General features: G+C 37.6%; 2 protein-coding genes and 1 pseudogene across 4 annotated transcripts in view; 2 read left to right on the top strand and 1 right to left on the bottom strand.

The window, feature by feature from the left end:
• The window catches only part of THADA (THADA armadillo repeat containing), a 286797-nt gene that overhangs the window by 159327 nt on the left and 107796 nt on the right, over nt 1–19674 (top strand). The window lies entirely within an intron of this gene.
• Nucleotides 2742–8938, top strand: LOC105079006 (large ribosomal subunit protein uL6 pseudogene; annotated as a pseudogene).
• On the bottom strand, nt 15394–18671 carry LOC141579859 (small ribosomal subunit protein eS25-like). Its single transcript, XM_074378787.1, has one exon. The coding sequence runs from the start codon at nt 16349–16351 to the stop codon at nt 15974–15976; it is 378 nt and encodes a 125-aa protein (XP_074234888.1). The 5' UTR covers nt 16352–18671; the 3' UTR covers nt 15394–15973.

Here is a 19674-nt window from a genome sequence, read left to right as displayed (position 1 = left end):
TACTTTAAAAACACAGCAAAACAGAACACACGGTGGGCACGTTAACAGGCTTCTGATGTTTCCCAGAATTCCTATAAAATATCTGATGGTTTGTGGTCCCATTATGTGACGCGATGTGTTTGGTGGGCCTCCGTCCCATGAAAATAGCATTATTTGTTGTTTGGTTTTGGCTATGCCAGTCTAATAGGCAAAAGCAACACCTTATTAGGGAACTATTTTGAGATTTCAGAGCACATGTGCTTGTTGCATAGCCCTTGGATTTACTTAGAGCACCCAACAGATTCCAGTTCCTAAGAACTCGGTTGGCTGTTTAAAAGCACTGTGGTTGAGAATAGCCAGACAATTTGACAGCCCCTTAGAGGCCTGAAGTAAAATCAGCCCCTGGGCCTAAAGGAAAGTTTAAATAAGCAATAAAACTTTCCATTTTAAACTATATTATTGTTCATGACATTCATATATTTCTCGGTACAGTTGACTCTTGAACAGTGTTGTGGGGGTTAGTGGTGCCAACAAGTGTGCCATTGAAAATCCACATAAACTTTTGTCTCTCCCACCACTAAACTACTTAATAGCCTACTGCTGCCTTCCTGATAACACAACAGTTGAGTAACAGATATTTTATGTAAGTATTATATTCTGTATTCTTATCATTAAGCTAGAGCAGAGCAAATATTAAGAAATCACAAGGAAAATACTTCTATAGTACTATACACTACATTTATCGATACCGTTAAGTTTGCATAGTCTGTTTACAAGATGAGTCTTCTGTCAGTATCTGTATCAGTATTGTCTTATACAAAACACTGTAGTTGTTATACATATTACTAACACTAGACACCAAAAATGAAAAGGTAACGTGAAAAGAAATTCATGTTTATTTACAGGTATAATTATTTATGCATTGATAACAGAAGCAGCAATCGGATCGCTTTATGGCAGCCTAGTGTGAATGATAAGATTGCTTCCCGGTAGCCCAGACTATACGCTGTAAATGAATTGTTCTAAAAGTTTTGTGGCGTGGAGTATTACAGTCATATTCCTAATACAACATCAGGAACGTTATTGCATTTTTTAAAAAAACGACTTACCTGTGTTAATAGGCTGATACTTAGCTTCTCCAATTACCAGGGAGAAGGGTATACTGTGTGATAATGTAATACTTTGAAAGTAAAGTTATAAAACGGTAAGAAAACTAACACATTATTAATTTTATATTGAATATCACTTACCTTATGCCTACAAAAGAATAGGCTCTTCACTTCAATACCAGTCTTGCACGCAATGTTCTACATGTATACTTTTATATGTTTATTGAAAAAAATCCACATATAAGTGGGCCTACACAGTTCAAACCCATGTTGTTGAAGGGTCAGCTCTACTGGGTATCTCCATCCCCTCCCCACGGTCCTTCTGCAGCAGGGTTTCTTAGCTTCAGCACTATCAACTTTTGGGGCCTAATTCTTTGTTGTGGGAACTGTACTGTGCATTGTAATATATTTAGTAGCATCTCCCCAAAAGATGCCTGTAGTGACCGCCCTTCCTTTTGTGACAACAAAAATATCTCCAAGCAGTAGCTCATGTTCCTTAGGGGGCAAAATCGTCTGAGGCTGAGAACCTTTGTCCCATGAAAATAAGCAAATTAAATCTTAATTGAATTTCTCTTGTTGCTGTCAATAACAAGCATTTTCAGTGTCTTCTCTTCACACCAAGAGAGTATGAAGGGTTGATAATTAAGGTAAAAACTTGTACTTGTGAATATTTTGATAACTTTTTTCTTCTAATTTTTGCATACTTAATTTATCAGTTGCCCTATTAAATTAGTTACAGATTTTGACGTTAAAAAGAGTCAGTAAGAATACAGAACTAAGCTCACAGTAGTCCTTAGTACAAACATATGGGCAGTGGTAGTTTCTTCTCTCTTTTCATTAAGAAACACATTCCGGTGGACCACAGTTTAATTCCTAGTGATGTTGAAACACATTCATTAACATCCATTTCTCCAAGTGTCTCGTGATTTTTGCAAAATTACCTTTGGATAGTGAATTCCACCAAAGTCTTCTGCAGAGTTTTCCCTATCTGAATTGGTAAGAAGGGAAAGTTAGAGCATCTGCCTTTATTTTTTTCTGCTTTATTGAGATATGATTGACATGTAACATTGTGTAAGTTTAAGTTGTACAGTGTGACAGTTTGATATAATTATATATTGCAAAATGATTACTACATTAAAGTTAGTTAACATATCCATAACCTTACATAGTTATAATTGTGTGTGTGTGTGTGTGTGATGAGAACTTTTTAGATCTACTCTCTTAGCAACTTTCAAATAAAATACCATATTGTTAACCATACTCACCATGCTCTAAGGTACATCTCCAGACCTTGTTATAGTTAGAAGTTTGATTCCCACCCTTGCCACCACAACCACCAGTCTGTTCTGTTTTCAGAAGTTCAATTTTTTTTTGATTCCGTATATAAATGAGATCATACAGCATTGTCTTTCTCTAACTTCTCTCATGTAAAATGATGCCCTCAAGGTCCATCCATGTCCTTGCAAATGACAAGATTTCCTTCCTTTTTTATGGCTAAATAGCATTACAGTGTGTGAGTGTGTTCACACATACCACATTTTCTTTATCTGTTCACCCATTGATAGACACTTAGGTTGTTCCCATGTCGTGGCTATTGTAAATAAAGTTGTGATGAACATGGGGGTGCAGCTTTTTACCATATCTTCTGCAAGAATGTAGCCCATTCTCAGCAATCAAACTGTTGACATTCCAAAAAATGTTGATATCACTTTGAAGGGGCACACGGTTATTGTAAAGGGCTACAGAGGCACCATGTGGAGGGATGTCAATCCAATCAATGTAGAACACAGTCTCCTTGGAAAGGAAAAGAAGAGGCTCTGGGTCGACAAATGGTGGGGAAATAGAAAAGAACTGTCAACTAACTGTTTGCACTATCGGTAGTCATGTATAGAACATGATCAAGGGTGTTACACTGAGCTTCTATTACGAGATGAGATCTGTGTATGCTCATTTCCCCATCAATGCCGTTATTCAAGAGAATGGTTCTCTTGTTGAAATCCAAAACTTCTTGGGTGAAAAATACATCCGCAGGGTTCAGATGAGGCCAGACATTGCATGTTCAGTATCATAAGCCCAGAAAGATGAGTTAATTCTTGAAGGAAATGACATTGAACTGGTATCAAATTCAGCTGCTTTGATTCAGCAAGCCACGCCAGTTAAAAACAAGGATATCAGAAAATCTGGGGATAGTATCTATGTTTCCGAAAAAGGAACAGTTCAGCAGGCTGATGAGTAAGATCTAAGTTGTCCAGCTACAGGAACAGCAAGATGCCAGATGACTTTTCAGATTCATTTATGATATTTTAAAGATGCAACAAGAGCTCTCGTGATTTTGGAGAAAAAAAACACGGGGGCGCAACTATCTCCTTGAGAGAATGATTTCATTTCTTTCAGATACATACCCAAAAGTGGAATCTCTGTAGTTCTACTTTTAATTTTTTGAGGAACCTCCGTGCTGTTTTCCATGGTGGCTGTACCAATTTACATGCATCAGCAGTGCACAAGAGTTCCTGTTTCTCTAAATCCTCGCCAGCATTTGTCATCTCTTGTCTTTTTGATAATAACCACTCCATCAGGTGTGAGGTGATATCTCATGGTGTTAATTTGCATTTCCCTGTTGGCCATTTGAATATCTTCTTTGGGGATAAGATGACTATTCGGGTCCTTTGCCCATTTTAAAATTGAATTGTTTGTGGTTGGTTTGTTTGTTTTTTGCTATTGAATTGTAGTTTCTTATATATTTTGGAATTAACCCCTTATCAAAAAGGTAGTTGGCAAATATTTTCTCCCATTCCTTAGATGACCTTTTCATTTAGTTGATCATCTCTTATGCTGTGTGGAACTTTTGAATTTGATGCCATTTCACTTGTTTATTTTTGCTTCTATTGATTGTGCTTTTGGTGTCATATCCATAAAATCATTGTTATGACCAATGTCAAGGAGCTTTTTCCCTATGTTTTCTTCTAGAAGTTTTATAGTTGCCGGCCTTATGTTTAAGTCTTTAATCCATTTTGAGCTAATTTTTGTGAGTGGTATGAGTTAGGGATCCAGTTTCATTCTTTTACATGTGAATATCCAGTTTCCCACCACCATTTACTGAATAAACTACCTTTTCTCCATTGAGTATTCTTGGCTCCCTTGTCAAATAGTTGACTGTATATACATGGGTTTATTTCTGGGCTCTGGATTCTGTTCCATTGGTTGATGTGTCTGTTTTTATGTCAGTACCATACGGTTTTGATTACTTTGGCTCTGTAATAGTTTGAAATCAGGAAGTGTGATACCTCTAGATTTGTTTGTTTTTTTTTTTCATTTTCCCCCCTTAGTATTGCTTTGGCTATTTAGGATCTTTTATGGTTCATGTGAATTTTAGGACTTTTTTTTCCTATTTCTGCAAAAGAAGAAATACCATTGGAATCTTGGTAGAGATTACATTGAATCTATGGATGGCTTTGGGTGGTATGGACATTTTAACAATGTTAATTCTTCCAATCCATGAGCATGGAGTATCTTTCCATTTATTTGTTAATTCTTTAGTGTTTTGTTTTGTTTTGTTTTTTTCCCACCAGTGCCTTAGAGTTTTCAGTGTATAGATCTTTCATCTCCCTGGTTGAATTTCTTCCTGTGTATTTTGTTTTTGATGCTGTTGTAAATGGGATTGTTTCTTTATTTCTTTTTCAGATATTTCATTGTTAGTGGGTAGAAGTGCAACTGATTTTTATATCTTGATTTTGTACCTTTTTGGGTTTTTTTTAGTCAGAGTCTAGGATTTTCTATATATAAGATCATGTCATCTGCAAACAGAGATAATTTTACTTCTTTTTTTCTAATTCAGATGCCTTTTATTTCTCTTTTGTGGCCAGTTGCTCTGGCTAGGACTGCTAGTATAAGATCTAGATCATTAGGTTTCATCTTTGTTCTTGCGCATTCTATGTTGTATAGGAGTGATGAGAATACGTACCCTTGTCTTGTTCTTGATCGTAGAGGAAAAGCTTTCAACCTTTCACTATTGAGTATGATGTTAGCTGTGGACTTGTCACATATGGCCCTTATTACATTAAGGTACATTCCTTCTATACGCAATTTGTTGAGAGTTTTTATTGTGAATAGATGTTTAATTTTGTCAAAATGTTTTCTGTAAAGATTAAGATGATCATATGATTTTAATCTTCCATTCTATTAATGTGATCTATCACACTTATTGTATTGCATATATTGAGCCGTCCTTGCATCTCAGAGATGAATTCCACTTGACTATGGTGCATGATGTTTTTATTATGCTGTTGAATTTGGTTTGCTAGTGTTTTGAATTTTTTTTGTATTGATCTGTATTGATCAGGGATATTGGCCTGTAGTTTTTTGGTTTTGGGCTTTTTTTTCTTTTTCTTATAGTAATCTTACTTGGCTTCAGTGTCAGGGTAATACTGGCCTTGTAAAATGAGTTTGGGTGTGTTCCCTCTTCAGTATTTTGGGAAGAGTTTGAGAAGGATTGATGTTAAGTCTTCTTTAAATGTTTGATAGAATTTACCAATGAATCCATCTTTCCTGGGATTTTCTTTGTTGGGAGATTTTTTATTACTTATCCAATCTCCTTATTCATTTTTGTTCTGTTCACATTTTCTGTTTCTTTCTAATTCAGTCTTGGTATGTTTCTATGCATGTTTCTAGGAATTTATCCTTTTCTTCTAGGTTGTCCACTTTGGTGGCATACAGATGTTCATATAAATGACTTTCTGTCTTCTTTGCCTTGTTTATCCCTGTGTTCCATTAGACCCTCAGAAAATGATGCATTTATTCAACAAAATCAGGTACGCATCTAGCTCCTAGAGCAATAGTGACCATTTTGACTCCATGGCTACCCTGCGACCCCTCCTCCCACCCCATGACTTATACTTTAACCTTTACTCTTAGATCATTAGGTTTCATCTTTACCGTTGCGCATCATCTGTCTTGCTTCTCCCAATTAACAGTTCTGTCTTAATGTAATAGTTAAGAGAGAAGGCTCTGGAGTAAGACCATCTGGGTCCAAATGTTGACTCCACTGCCCACTTAGATTTCTTAGCCTTCATCCCCTCCTCTGTAAAATGGAGAAACAAATAGTTTTCTGGGGATAGCTGTGAAAATTAAATGAGATAAAACACAGTAATTCTAATGATCGGGTCTGTCTCCAGAAGAGGGCAGAGGGGAATGTCCTTTGGGGCAGGAAGGGGCTCTTTTGAAGCTGTTCTAAAGCTTCATTGGTTGTGACCTCCTCTGTTTGCAGATGAGTTTCATGATCACTGTTGAGTGCGGCATGCTGTCGGGGATTCCTGGCATATCTAAATCCCCAGGCTGCAGTTGTTCTTTTTTTTTTTTTTTTTTTTTTTTTTTTGCCAAATGGAAATAGGCTATTGCCTTCCTGCTTCATCCTTCATCCTCTATTTTTTTTTTTTCTCACTAATGAAGGGAATGTGTGTTATATACTTGAATTAATGGCACTCTGGAGCAGTTGTTAGGTATGTACAGGTGTCAGATGTTTTAATGTTGGCCCCATATTCATACTGAATAGGTAGGGCTCTCTTTTCAGTAGAAACTTGGTCATTCTCTTACTTGGGATGCCTTTTTAAGCTTAGTAAAGTAAAATTTCTGGTGAGGGGAGCATTTTTCATTAACTTCCTGGGATTCGTATTTCCAAAAGGGACTAACATTTCTTTGAGTTATTTTTCATATCAAATGGATTTAACATGCTTTTTTTTTTTTAAAAAAAATTATGACTTTAAAGAATTTACAAGTGCCAGAAAATTCCATCACCTTTGTTAAACTTCAAAGAGATCAGTATAATTAACATCTCAAATGTGCTGTTTGACATTTTTTCCCCCTTATTCACTATTTAAGCCTTTAAAAAGTATCTTTACTTCATGTAGATGGTAAGACAGGTTTTACTTGTAAGTTTAAGTCAGTTTATAGCAAATAGACATTATGCCCTTCCTTTCTTCGTGGATTGCAGGATATATGGTAATTTTTATATCTAACATGTTGTTTCTAAAAATGCAGTTTCAGTTTCCTGTTTTATAATTGCTTTTTCCAAGTATGTGAGACATTTACTAGTCCAATTAATAAACTGTTGTTTTTATACCAAAAAGCAGTATTTATTGCTCAGTCTGCTAGAGAGAAAATTTAGTCATCAGGTTTGATTTTCAAATGTTTATTTAGAGAACAGAGTTACAGGGCAGTAGTTTATATTAAAATGTATGATTTAACATACATTTTGTCTGCGTGTGTGTGTGCATTTAGAATTAGGGTGCTAAAATTTTATTTTATTTTATTTATTTATTTATTGGGGTGCTAAAATTTTAAAAATGAGTCTATATTCTCGTAGTGAGTTACAGATGCAATATAATCCATGCCCACCAAATCAAAACGGGGTGGTAGATTTCTGCAGAAGATCAATACCAGTGCCCTTCAGCCTGTAATCTCTGTGCAGTGGTGGGGCTTTTGCTCATGCAGCCCACTCTTCCCCAAGACCTTTGGGGCCTTTTTAAAGAAGGAGAACCATATTGTTTTGGAAATGTGGCTCCAACGTCATTACTTCATCTGTTCTGGGTAAATATATATTTTACTTTGTTATTCTTCCTTTGTCCCAGCTTTTCCTTCTTTGCTGTTTCTCTCATTTTTACTCCTGAAGGAGCACACAGACTGAAATAGAGACATACAACTCCCAGATAGCTCTCCATTCCAGAAATTAAACCTTAGACATCACCGCATCCATCACGATGAGTTTAGTCATTTTTAAATTCACATAGAGAAGGTAGAGGTAGCCTCTGTGTGTGTGTGTGTGTGTGTGCGTGAGAGAGAGAGAGAGAGAGAGAGAGAGAGAGAGAGAGAGAGAGAGAGAGAGATGGTGGTGACCTAAAAACATCTACAGTTTAGTTTAAAACAAAACAAAAACAACACCAAAAAGTCTGCCTCAGAGTTTGTATCCAAGTGAATGGATTTGAGGATTGAGAACATTTCATTTTTGATTCCCTGATTGGCCTTTCAGAGGTGGAGTGGGTTGCTGTAGGGCAGGGTGAGCACTCATTTCTGGAAGAGGTGGGAGAGGTCAGGCAGAGTCTGGAGAGCTCTGTCACTCGGAGTGTAGGGCCAGGCCAACAGCAGCATCGCATGGGGCTGGTCAGAAGTACGCAACCCTGGGCCACCCCACACCTGCTGAATCAGAATGCATTTTCACAACATCCCCAGTTGAACTCATATGCTCGTTAAACTTAAGATGGACTAGTCCAACTAAGCCTTTTCCAGGATATTGTAGTGAGCCTGTAACCCACAGTATAAAATACATTTCCATATTGATGTAAGTAAATAAATGGTTGAATGGTTGAACAAATAAATAAATGGGGAGGAGGGGTCGGGAGAGACGCAGAAGAATGCCAAATAGTTTATGTAGTTACCTCCCTGCGAACCCCTGTGCCTTCTTCAGAAGATGAAGCTTAATTTCCCTTCCCTCATCCCTTGAGTGTGGGCTGCATGCAGTGACTTGCTTCCACAGAACATGGGAAGAGGCAGGAGAGGAGAATAACTCTACGGTGGAGAAATCTGGCAACACCACCTCTAAGCTGCGTGATCCAGGCTCAACAGTGATAAGTCATGTTGATAGCGTGTGATGGCATGCATGCTTGTTATGTTAGGATGAGAATGGCGTGTCACCTATGTGGTCTTCCTCCCCAAGACTCGTAATCCTAGCCTAATTAAAAAAAAGAAAGAAAGAAAAGAAAAAAGAAAAAGATCAGACAAGTCCAAATTGAGGGACTTTTTTTACAAAAATATTTGACCAGAATGCCTCAAAACCATTAAGGTCATCAAACAACAAGGAAGAAGTGTGAGAAACTGTTATAGACCAGAAGAGCCCCAGGAAACATGTCAACTGAATGTAATGTGGTACCCTGGGTGGGATCCTGAAACAGAAAAAGGACATTAGGTAAAAACTACTGAAATCTGAATCAAGTGGGTAGAGTTTAGTTGGTGTAATGTACCAATTAATTTCTTAGTTGTGACAGATGAATCACAGTGATGAAAGATGGTAACAGCGGGGGGAACTGGGTGAAGGATATACAGAAACTTTGTGTACCATTTCTGCAACTTTTTGGTACATCTAAAACTTATTCTAGGACATCCTACTTTCTAGTCCTCTCATTTTGAAGAACAGATGTTCTTTCTCGTAGTTAGTGATGGGTACAGAAAGCTAAGTATGCTATGTGTACCCAGCATCACCAGGGCCTCTGAAAGGCTCTTCTGAATGTCAGTAATTTACTGACATCTGACTTTATCTGAGTGTGGTATTTGGGCCGAGGTCTGGAAAGTAGCAACAGAGTCCTCGCTACTGACCCCAAGCAGGTATCCGTTGTTTTGCTTCAAAGTTGGGTAGAATCAGCCTTCATCCATTTAAGAGTGATCATCCGTAACTGAGACTGAATGTTTAGGATATGGCTCTTTATCATTGTCTGGGGGCATCTGAGTTAAGTCCCTAACACCAAATTCATTTTGGGAGAAGGAGATTCATTCTGTATGTTTTCAGCTTTAGAATCAAAGGGAACTTTGAAAATGAATTGAGCCGATTGGAGGCCATTTTTGAAGAGGAGGTGATTTTCATTAAAAATAAATGTTGGCTCAGGTGTCTCAGCTGCTGGGAGAAAACAAATCATCATCGGAAGGGTCTTTGAAAAAGAAGAAGGGTCCTTCTTCAGGAGAGTAGCAACAGTGTCTTTGTACCTGAGAAGTCTAAACAGAAGAAGGCCTGCACGTTCTGAACAGTATCTTTATATCCACCCCACAAGGTTGAAGAGAAGACTGCTGGTGATGTGTAGAATCCTTGGCGAGGACAGACGTAGAGGAGGGCTGTGCTGTTTTCTACAAATACAACACCAGCCATGCTGTAAATACTGGCTTTGGGAGTTTCTCTTTAGTCTGAAATGACTTGCAGTTGGGTGGCGTTTCTTGTGTTGGGTTGTGAACACTGACACCAGGGTCACAAAATTCTCCTGCAAAATGCTTTTGCTTGCTTGTGCTTTGTCTTACTCCCGTTCTTGGAGACCGTGCTGGTACAGGCCCTGTGCCGACTTTCCTTTGCTGTCTTACCGCCGTCAGCAGTTCTATAACAGGATTAAAGGGATACCTCAATTTCCAAAAATAGAAGTTCAAGAGGTTTACTGCCCAGCAGAGGGAAGTCAAAATAACCAGTGTTATATTCTTCTGGCACACAGATTTCCAGTTCCCACACTAGGACCTTGCACATAGAAAATGAAAACAGTTACAAAATTTTCCTCAGTGTCAAGTTCTGTTGAAGCTCACTCTAGCCTCACTTTAACTCTATTGGAAAGAACTTGGTATAAAGTAGATTCCCCTTGGATATCATCCAGTGACTGAAATGCCAGGCTCCCATGAGAGAATGTAAATAAGACCCGAACTCCAGTGTATTTACCATTTTAAAACTAAAAGGCATAAAGAGAAGATAGTCTATTATTGTGGTTACTTCTTTCCTACTTGGTATGCACAGTTTATAATCTCACAGTGTTTTAATTGCTTCATTCTTAGAGTTTCTTTGACAACCTGCATTATTTTGTGAACAGAGGATGGTGTATGGAAAGAGCATTGGGATCCAGGCTAGCGGGGAAATACTCTTTCCCCACTTTGTAAGTATTTGACCTGGGGCAGATCTCTTATATTCTAAAGTGAAACCTAACCACCTGTAAAATAATGACATGTAATTTGAAAGACTGGTATAAGGAGTAGAGATGTTATATGTACAAATTCCCAGTATAGCGGCTGGCATGGTATATAGTTTCTTAACAAATGATAACATTTATGATTTTATTATAAGTTTTTAAAGACTATTATGAAATTTATTTAACATTAGTGAAAGGAAATAAAAAATTACTTAATGGAAAGCTATTGCAAGGGGGTTTCTGATCCCAAATACATTTATTGAAAAATACATCTTATCTCTCCCAACAGAAGGGCTATCTTTGTCACACACTTAACGTCAGTCTTCAGTTGCTCTTATTTTCTAGATTTTTAGCCTGTTCCATTGAATGGTTTGTCTGTTTTTACACCAGTTGCTCACAGTAGCTTTATAATATGTTCTACAATTTGCTAGAAACTAATTCCGCTTCAGTGCTCTTCTTTTTCAGTACCCTGTGAATTTTAAATCAACTTGTTTAGTTCCCCCATCCTCTATTCTATTGATGGTTTTATTGGGATCACATTAAATTTATACATTAAATTATTAACCATACTTAACATCTTTATCATGCTGCTGTCCTATTCAAGAATATGGTTTGCCTTTTCATGCATTTGTCTTTTATGTTCCTCAATAGCATTATATTTTAAAGCTTTCTTCATGTGGATTATATATTTTTATTTCTTATTACTGTAATCGTGAGTACTTATGTTTTATCTTTTGACTTGTGCTGTTCTATGTATATTCACTTTGTAATAATACTTTAGTCATCACTTTTATTACACTTACTCTGTGTCAAACATTGTTTTCTGCACTTAAATATGTTTATTTATTAAATCCTTAATAACAATCCTAGAAAGTGAGTGCTGTTTTATAATAAGGAAACTAAAGCTCAGGGAGGTTAAATGACTTGCCCAAAGTCTCACTGCTAGAAAGTGGCAGATCCTAGGTTTCAGAGACTGTATGCCTAAGTTATTATGCTGTAGCGTGCTCAGTGAGCTGTCATTTGTAATGATGTCATTTGTAACGATCCTTTGTAATATATTCCCTGTTGAGTCTCTTGGGTTTTCCCCAAGGATATCACATATTTTTGATAGGATTGAATATTATAGTCAGTTTTCTACAAATGTAAACATGGTTTTAATGCATATATCCAATTCAAATTTTGATTTTCTTTAAACTTTTTCGTGACACTACAATTAAATTTGTGTGGGAGAGAAGCAAGATGGCAGAGTAGAAGGACGCTCGTAGCTCACCCTCTCCCACAAATACATCAAAACTCACATCTATAGACCTACTCAGCCAACCAGAGCACCTGCCAAACTCTGACAGAACATCGCCCTCTTTGAAAGACAAAGACACCAAAAACCTGGTAGGAGAAAAGGAAAAAAGAATGAAGAAAAAGCAAAACAGTGAGGGACTGATCCTGCGGGGAGGGAGCGGCAAAGGAGGACTGGCACTCATTTGCTGGGTCTCCCCTCTCCAACGGAGAGGCCAGCAGGATGGAGGGGGAGCCTCCGAGGCTCAGATCTGCCCCAAGCACCCCTTGACTGACAGAACTGAGTTAAAAAGGCACAAAGGGTCCCCGCGACACCCAGCCCGAGACGCGAGCCGGCAGCTGGGGCCGGGACAGGCTGCCTGAGCCGGGCAGAGGACGGGGACGGCTGTGCTGAGGCAGCCCTGGGGGACTGCAGGGGGCTGCGCGCTGTGGCTAGGAGCCGGTACGGAGCAGAACCACCTCAGCCCCCATAAATTGCAAAAAAAGCAAAGCAACACGGCTGGTGTGCCCTGGGGGTGAAGGGCGCCATAGCCTTTGTCTCCTCGGACCTGCGCCGCCACTACTGGCGCTTTTCGTGAGAAGAGAGGCGCGGTGCAGCCATAGCTGGCATCTCCTCCTGTGCGCAGCACCTGGGCAGGGGCGGGGCTGAGGCCTGAATCCGCGCCCCGGGGGCTCCGCAACCTCCTGGGCAGGACTGAGACGTGTTTACAACCCGAGGCAGATAGGATCTTTCTGCCCTGACACCTCAGAGAACTCGTGCCACCAAGACAAACAAGGAGCTGAGATTTGGCCTGGATCAGGGGCGGGGCTGTTCCGTGGTCTTCCCTGAGCCCGCCTTCCGAGCGCCAACCTGAAGTGGAGCGGGCAGCTGCACAGAGCAGTGGAGCGACAGGTGCCAGGAGAGGGCAGGTGGCCCCCCCACCCACCGGGTAAGAGCTCAGCACCTGACCCATTGTTGGGAGGGGGCACGATCTGTTAGCCGACAGCCACTGGGAGCAGCACAGACAAGGGCGCCAACGGAGGGCTTCTGCAAACAGCAAGCTGAGTACATGAAACAGGGTGAAGACACAAAGACCTCTCTATAAAATCATTAAGAGCACATGTCTCCAGGAGAACTAGATAACTGATACTCCTTAAGCCACAGCGCCAGACAGATATGAGCAAGATGAAGAAGCAGAGGAACCACTCCAAATTAAAAGGTCAAGAGAAATCCCCTGAAAGCATGATCAAGGAAATAGACATTGATGGCCTACTAGATCAAGATTTCAAAAAAGGAGTGATCAAAGTACTGAAGGAACTAAAAGAAATAGTGTTTAGAGATATAAAATATGTCAAAAATGAAATAGAAGCTATAAAAAAGAACCAAGTTGAATTAGTAAACTCATTTGCTAGGATGAGAGCTGACCTAAAGGCTGTACAAAGCAAGCTAGATAATGCAGAGGAACGAAAAAGTGACCCTGAAGACAGGACAACGGAAAGCACCCATTCAAAACAGGTGAGAGAAAAGCAAATTGAAAACAATATAAGGGACCTATGGGATAATATAAAGCATGCCAATCTACGCGTAATAGGGGCTCCAGGAGGGGAAGAAAGAACAAAGGGGACTGAAAAGATATTTGAAGAAATCATGACTGAAAACTTCCCAAACCTAAAAGAGGAATCAGATATCCAAGTACAGGAGGCTCAGAGGGTCCCAAACAGGAAGAACCCAAGCAGACCCACACCAAGACATATCATAATCAAGATGGCCAGAGTCAAGGATAAAGAAATGATCCTAAAGGCAGCAAGAGAAAAACAAAGAGTGAGTTACAAGGGAACCCCCATAAGGCTCTCAGCTGATTTCTCTACACAAACCGTACAGGCCAGAAGGGAGTGGCAAGATATATTCAAAGTCCTGAATGAAAAAAAGATGCAGCCTAGGATACTCTATCCAGCAAGGGTATCCTTTAGAGTAGAAGGAGAGATAAGGAACCTCACAGACAAGCAAAATCTCAAAGAGTTTAGCAACACTAAACCCATGCTAAAAGAAATATTCACAGGTCTACTCTAAATAGAAAAGAAGCGGGATGCTACAAAAATGAGAAACTCATAACTGGAAAGGAGATAACTGCCATGAATTACAAAAAGAATAAACACAAAATTGTAAAAGAAGACATCTAAATCATTAAGAGTGGGAGAGGGAAGCAAGGAAAGCCACTGTGGAAAACAGTATGGAGATTCCTGAAAAGACTAGGAATAGACTTACCATATGACCCAGGAATCCCACTCCTGGGCATATATCCAGAAGGAACCCTACTTCAAAATGACACCTGCACCCCAGTGTTCATAGCACCACTATTTACAATAGCAAAGACATGGAAACAGCCTAGATGTCCATCCACAGATGACTGGATGAAGAAGTGGTATATTTATACGATGGAATACTATTCAGCCACAAAAACTGACAACATAACGCCATTTGCAGCAACATGGATGTTCCTGGAGAATGTCATTCTAAGTGAAGTAAGCCAGAAAGAGAAAGAAAAATACCATATGAGATCACTCATATGAGGAACCAAAAAAAAAAAAAAAAAAGAAATATAAAACAGAAACAGACTCATAGACATAGAATACAAACTTGTGATTGCCACGGGGGTGGGGGATGGAAAGGGACAGACTGGAATTTTAAAATATAGAATAGATAAACAAGATTATACTGTATAGCACGGGGAAATATATACAAGATCTTGTGATATCTTACAGCAAAAAAAAAAATGTGACAATGAATATATATATGTTCATGTATAACTGAAAAATTGTGCTCTACATTAGAATTTGACACAACATTATAAAATGACTATTACTCAATAAAAATGTAAAATAAAAAAATAAATTTGTGTGAAAGAATAAATAGTAAAATAATAGACAATATTTTTTGATTAGGATTGCATTAAATCTTTAGAGCAATTTGGGGGCAAATTGACCCCAAATTTAAAGTATAATTGACCCCAAAGTTAAAGTATAATTTTCATAAAGATAAAATCATCACTATCAGGCAAGTATAAAATGGATATGTGTAACAGGTATTACTTAACTCATTAATGTCCAACAGGTTGTAGACCTTTGAATTTATTTGTTCTGCTGGACAGAAATTATTTGTGTCTCTACCCCTGCAAAAGCCTACAAATTCACAAGTACCTTCACTGAGTCTGGGAATTTTAATCAGTAGTAAACAAGGAGATGTACTAAGTTTATTCGTCTAGACTAGGGGTTGGCAAACTATAATCTATGGGCCAAATCTATCCTGCCCCATATTTTGTAAATAAAGTGTCACTGGGACACAGTCATGCTCATTTGTTTACATATTTTCTATGGCTGCTTTTAGAGTATAATGCCAGAGTTGAGTAGTTACCACATGACCCAGAAAGTCTATTATATTTACTCTCTGGCCCTTTACAGGAAAAAAAAAATTGCTGAATACAGGCATACACATGATGAATCTTATACAGATTTTGTTAGATTTTTCCCAAGATATTTCATGTTTTAGTACCATTAGAAATGATAATGTTCTTTAAGTTAAAAAAGTCCAAGTGTTCATTGCTAGTCTTTAGGGACTATAGTTAATTTTTATGACTCTCATATTCTGAGAGTTTGCTAATAAACTTACTAGTTCTTACATCTTTTAAAAATAGATTTTTTAGAATTTTACTACATAGGTAGATAATCATGTCATCTATGAATAAGACAGTTTTCTCTCTTTCCAATTGGTATGCCTTTTATTGCCTTGCCTTGCCTTACTGCACTGGCTAAAACCTCTAGTGTAAAATGAAATAGGAGTACTGAGAATGGACTTTTTTTTCTTTTTTTGATTTAATAAAATTTTATTTTTCAAAATGTATAGTTGGTGGAAACTGTTCACACATCTTCACCAGCAGCTGGGTCATTTCCACCCTTGGTGTTCCTGGTGTAAATTACTTGAGCTCTGTGCTTTGAAACTAGCTTAATAAGTCCTTTACTAAGGAGATCCTGAAGGGCTGCCCTGGCCAGGGAACCATGGCTCTTCAGTCTATGAGAGATGACAGCTGGGGTTATAAGCTTATGGTTTGGGACTTCGTTACAAAATTTGTCATATGTTGCTTTGTCAAACAAGACTAGGTTATTGAGCTTGTCCTGAACTTTGCCTTTGGACCACTTCTTCTTTTTGGCCTTGCCCCTAGATTTGTTCACCGGGTCTTTGTCTTTCTTGGCTGACTTTCTGGCATCTTTCTTCTTTTTGTCATCCTTGGGCAGCATAGCAAAGCTGTAAGAGCAGCTGCTACCACTGCCGCCTCACTAGGATGTCGGACAAAAAGAGAAAGAACATTCTTAATTTCCCAACCATAGGAGGAAAGTGTTCAGCCTCTCATTAATACATATGATGTTAGCTACAGGGTTTTTTTTCCAGAATCACTTTATCAAGTTGAGGAATTTCCCTTCTGTTTCTAGTTTATGGAGAATTTTTATCATGAACAGGTGTTGAATTTCATCAGTTGCTTTTACTGCATCTATTGACATAATCTGATGTTTTTCTTTTTTAATATATTCATATGATGAATTACATTGATATTGAACCAACTTGCATTGCCAAGATAAACCCCATTTCTTCTTATGTATTATCCTCTTTATTAATTACTAGATTTGATTTGCTAACATTTTATTAAGGGCTTTTGTGTCTAGAACATTTTTTTTAGAAAGGAAGGTCAATAGCTGTATAACTTACCATATCAAATCCTAAAATACAATATAAAGATATATTAATATTTATAGTCATTATACATGAATAAAAATTATGTTACTTATAACTCATCATTAGAAAGATCAGAGGACAAAATAGAGAAACCAGAAAAGAGGCTAGTATATGTGAAAGTTAATATATTATAAAGGTGCTACCAGTCCTGTAAAGTTCAAAGTTTTCATAGAGAAACTGAAAATACTGGACTTTTTGTTTTAATCATTGAATCACCATTTATAATATAATCTATGCAGTGTATATTGTACTTTAAGTAACCATGTGAATATGTCGTGATTATTTTATACACTCCCATAGTATTTGACCGGAAACTCTCAATAAAGGTTTATTGAAAGAATGAAATAGATTAATGCTGTTTTTTAATAATCCAAAGGGTGTGATATTGTTTTCTTCTGTTCCTCTGTGTTTTCCTATTAGCAGCATGAGAAATAAGTATTTCTGGAGTAATCTGGTGGAGATTTTAAACACTTGATAGACAAATGTTTTTACTTGTACCACATTGGAGGTTGAACTTCCTGCGAACACTTTGAGATTCAGTTTCGATGGCCCATTCATTTACTTTTGGTGACATGAAACATAGGGATGCTGCAGAGCAGAATGAGAAAACTTGTGTTGTAGAAAACTCCCCTCTGTCAGCTGTAGTGATTCTGTGGAGATTTGAGAATCCTCACACCCTGCAATACAAAATTCTCAGAGTGGCCAGAAACTCCTGACCTCAGAACATCAGGTTTAATGGCCACATCAACTCTCACTTTGTTCATTAAAAAGAGTGAGATTTTTCTAGATTAAAGAAATCTCATTACTTTGAATTTTACTATTTTAGAGTTTTGTTTTTGTAATTTGTAATTCTGACATTAAGACTGCACACAAATTTACCTTCCTCCATGAATATTCATTGCAAATGAATCTTTTGAATTTATTCAGGATCAGCTTAACAGAAATGCTATTTGACAGTCATTTATTTTAGTATAGTTTATGTTACTGACCATTTTTAAAAACAGACCAATATCTCTTTAAAACTTCTGTTTAAAAAGATTTCTCGGACACTCAGATTGGTCTTTTCCCAATGATTTTGTACCTAGGAAGTGTTGCTGTTTCTTAGATATTTGTTCCTGATATGTACACATTTGTTTAGCAGAGCACGGCTTCATCATAGCCTACCAAGGAAGAACTTTATATTATAAGGGAGTGACAACAGGCAGTTAAAAGATGGAAGAATGTGTTTGGATGAGTGGTGACAAAAAACTCAACACCTACCAACGAGTTATCTCAACCATCAGAAATCCGGGATGAATTGTATATCCTGGGCCTGGGTTTTATAATCCATCACTGGCTTGGGTGGTAGATATTTAAACAATGGGAAAAGTTAGTGCATAAACATAGCTGCTAAAATGAGAAGTGATTTCTTAACAAACCAGAAAAGGGAAATGATAGTGGACCTTCTTAGCAATTAAGTGGCCAAATTATTTATAGAGGTTTGGGAAACAGACTGAAGTGATTTGGTCCATAGACAGTAAAACAGTTTTAGCTGGAGAAACTGTAAAGATTTAATTCATTTTGTTTACTGAGGAGTTGATGTGTTCAGGGGTGAGTTAACAAAAGAATCAGAGTTTGAAAATTAGTCAGTGATCTTTTCCCTTGCAGCAAAAGATGCACATTTTTGTTTTTCTTCTTATGTCTTTATTTTTATAAGAGCATTTTCTTACCAAATATTTTTTAATATAACGAGGCAAATTACTTCTGAAGGTTCATCCTTCCTCCCACAAAAAGTGAAGGCTGCTATTTGCTATATTATGAACGATTGGTATCTACTGTTAACATCTAAGTCAGTGTGGGAGGTGAGAATTCTACCATTTAACCACCAGTGCAAAAGGATGTTATAATGTACTTTTTAGAACAAATGCGATGACTTATAAATAATCTTACATAATAGAATCATTTGTTGAATTATAATAAATAAAAGCTATGTACTTAGACATATATAAAAATTCATCAAGCTGTAAACTTCAGATTCCATGCTTTTAAGTTGTATTTAAATTTTTAAAAAACTTTAATTAAGATTGGTGGTCAGGGTTTAGGAATTGTGTTTGATAATTTGGGGAGTTACATACTTTATAATGCTATGGAGAGGATGTTCCTTATCTGAAAAAGTTCTCCAAGGACTGAAGCTTGTGGTTAATTAAAAACAGGGAGAATATTTTAAAACTCTACCTTCAAATCACAATAAAATCCAGTGGCTGAAAAGGAGTATGCTACGGGCATGATTTGCAGAATTCACTTCAAAGCAGAAATGCAATATTCATTAATCTTGTTCTCTGATTGTGATGTTAGCTCTTTTGTTCCTGTTGAGTTTACCTTGGCCTGAGTACTGGCAATTAAATGGCACAGTGAAGATGATTGCTGGGAAACATTAACTTGTTATTGTTAGTTGACATCGTGCTAAGGTTGATGGGAATTGGAGTTTATAAATAGCCTGGTCTAGGCATTGATTTTAGAAATCTGTTCAGTTTCAGGGATGAATCTCATCATGTGGACCATTCATTGTTTACATTTGAAGCTTTTTGTTTAACAGACAGTGGGTTTACCCTTTTGAAAAATGTAATATTGAGCATAGCTATGGTATACCCACATGGAAACTTTTGTTTTCGGTATTAACTTCTTGAATAAATTGGCTTCCTATTTTTTGCTCAGCTTTATTTTTCTGGATGTTACGTAAGTGGTGTTCTTTCACTTCTAGAAAGGGTCCTAGTTTCTTTTCTACTTGATATAATTCATTTCTATTTTAATCTAGAATAGTCTTCATGTTTTGCAAGTATGTTTTAAAATA

The sequence above is a fragment of the Camelus bactrianus genome, chromosome 15, assembly GCF_048773025.1.
Source record: "Camelus bactrianus isolate YW-2024 breed Bactrian camel chromosome 15, ASM4877302v1, whole genome shotgun sequence".
Classification (NCBI taxonomy): Eukaryota; Metazoa; Chordata; class Mammalia; order Artiodactyla; family Camelidae; genus Camelus; species Camelus bactrianus.
Note: the sequence above shows the minus strand (reverse complement) of the source record. Positions and strands in the feature narration are given on the sequence as shown.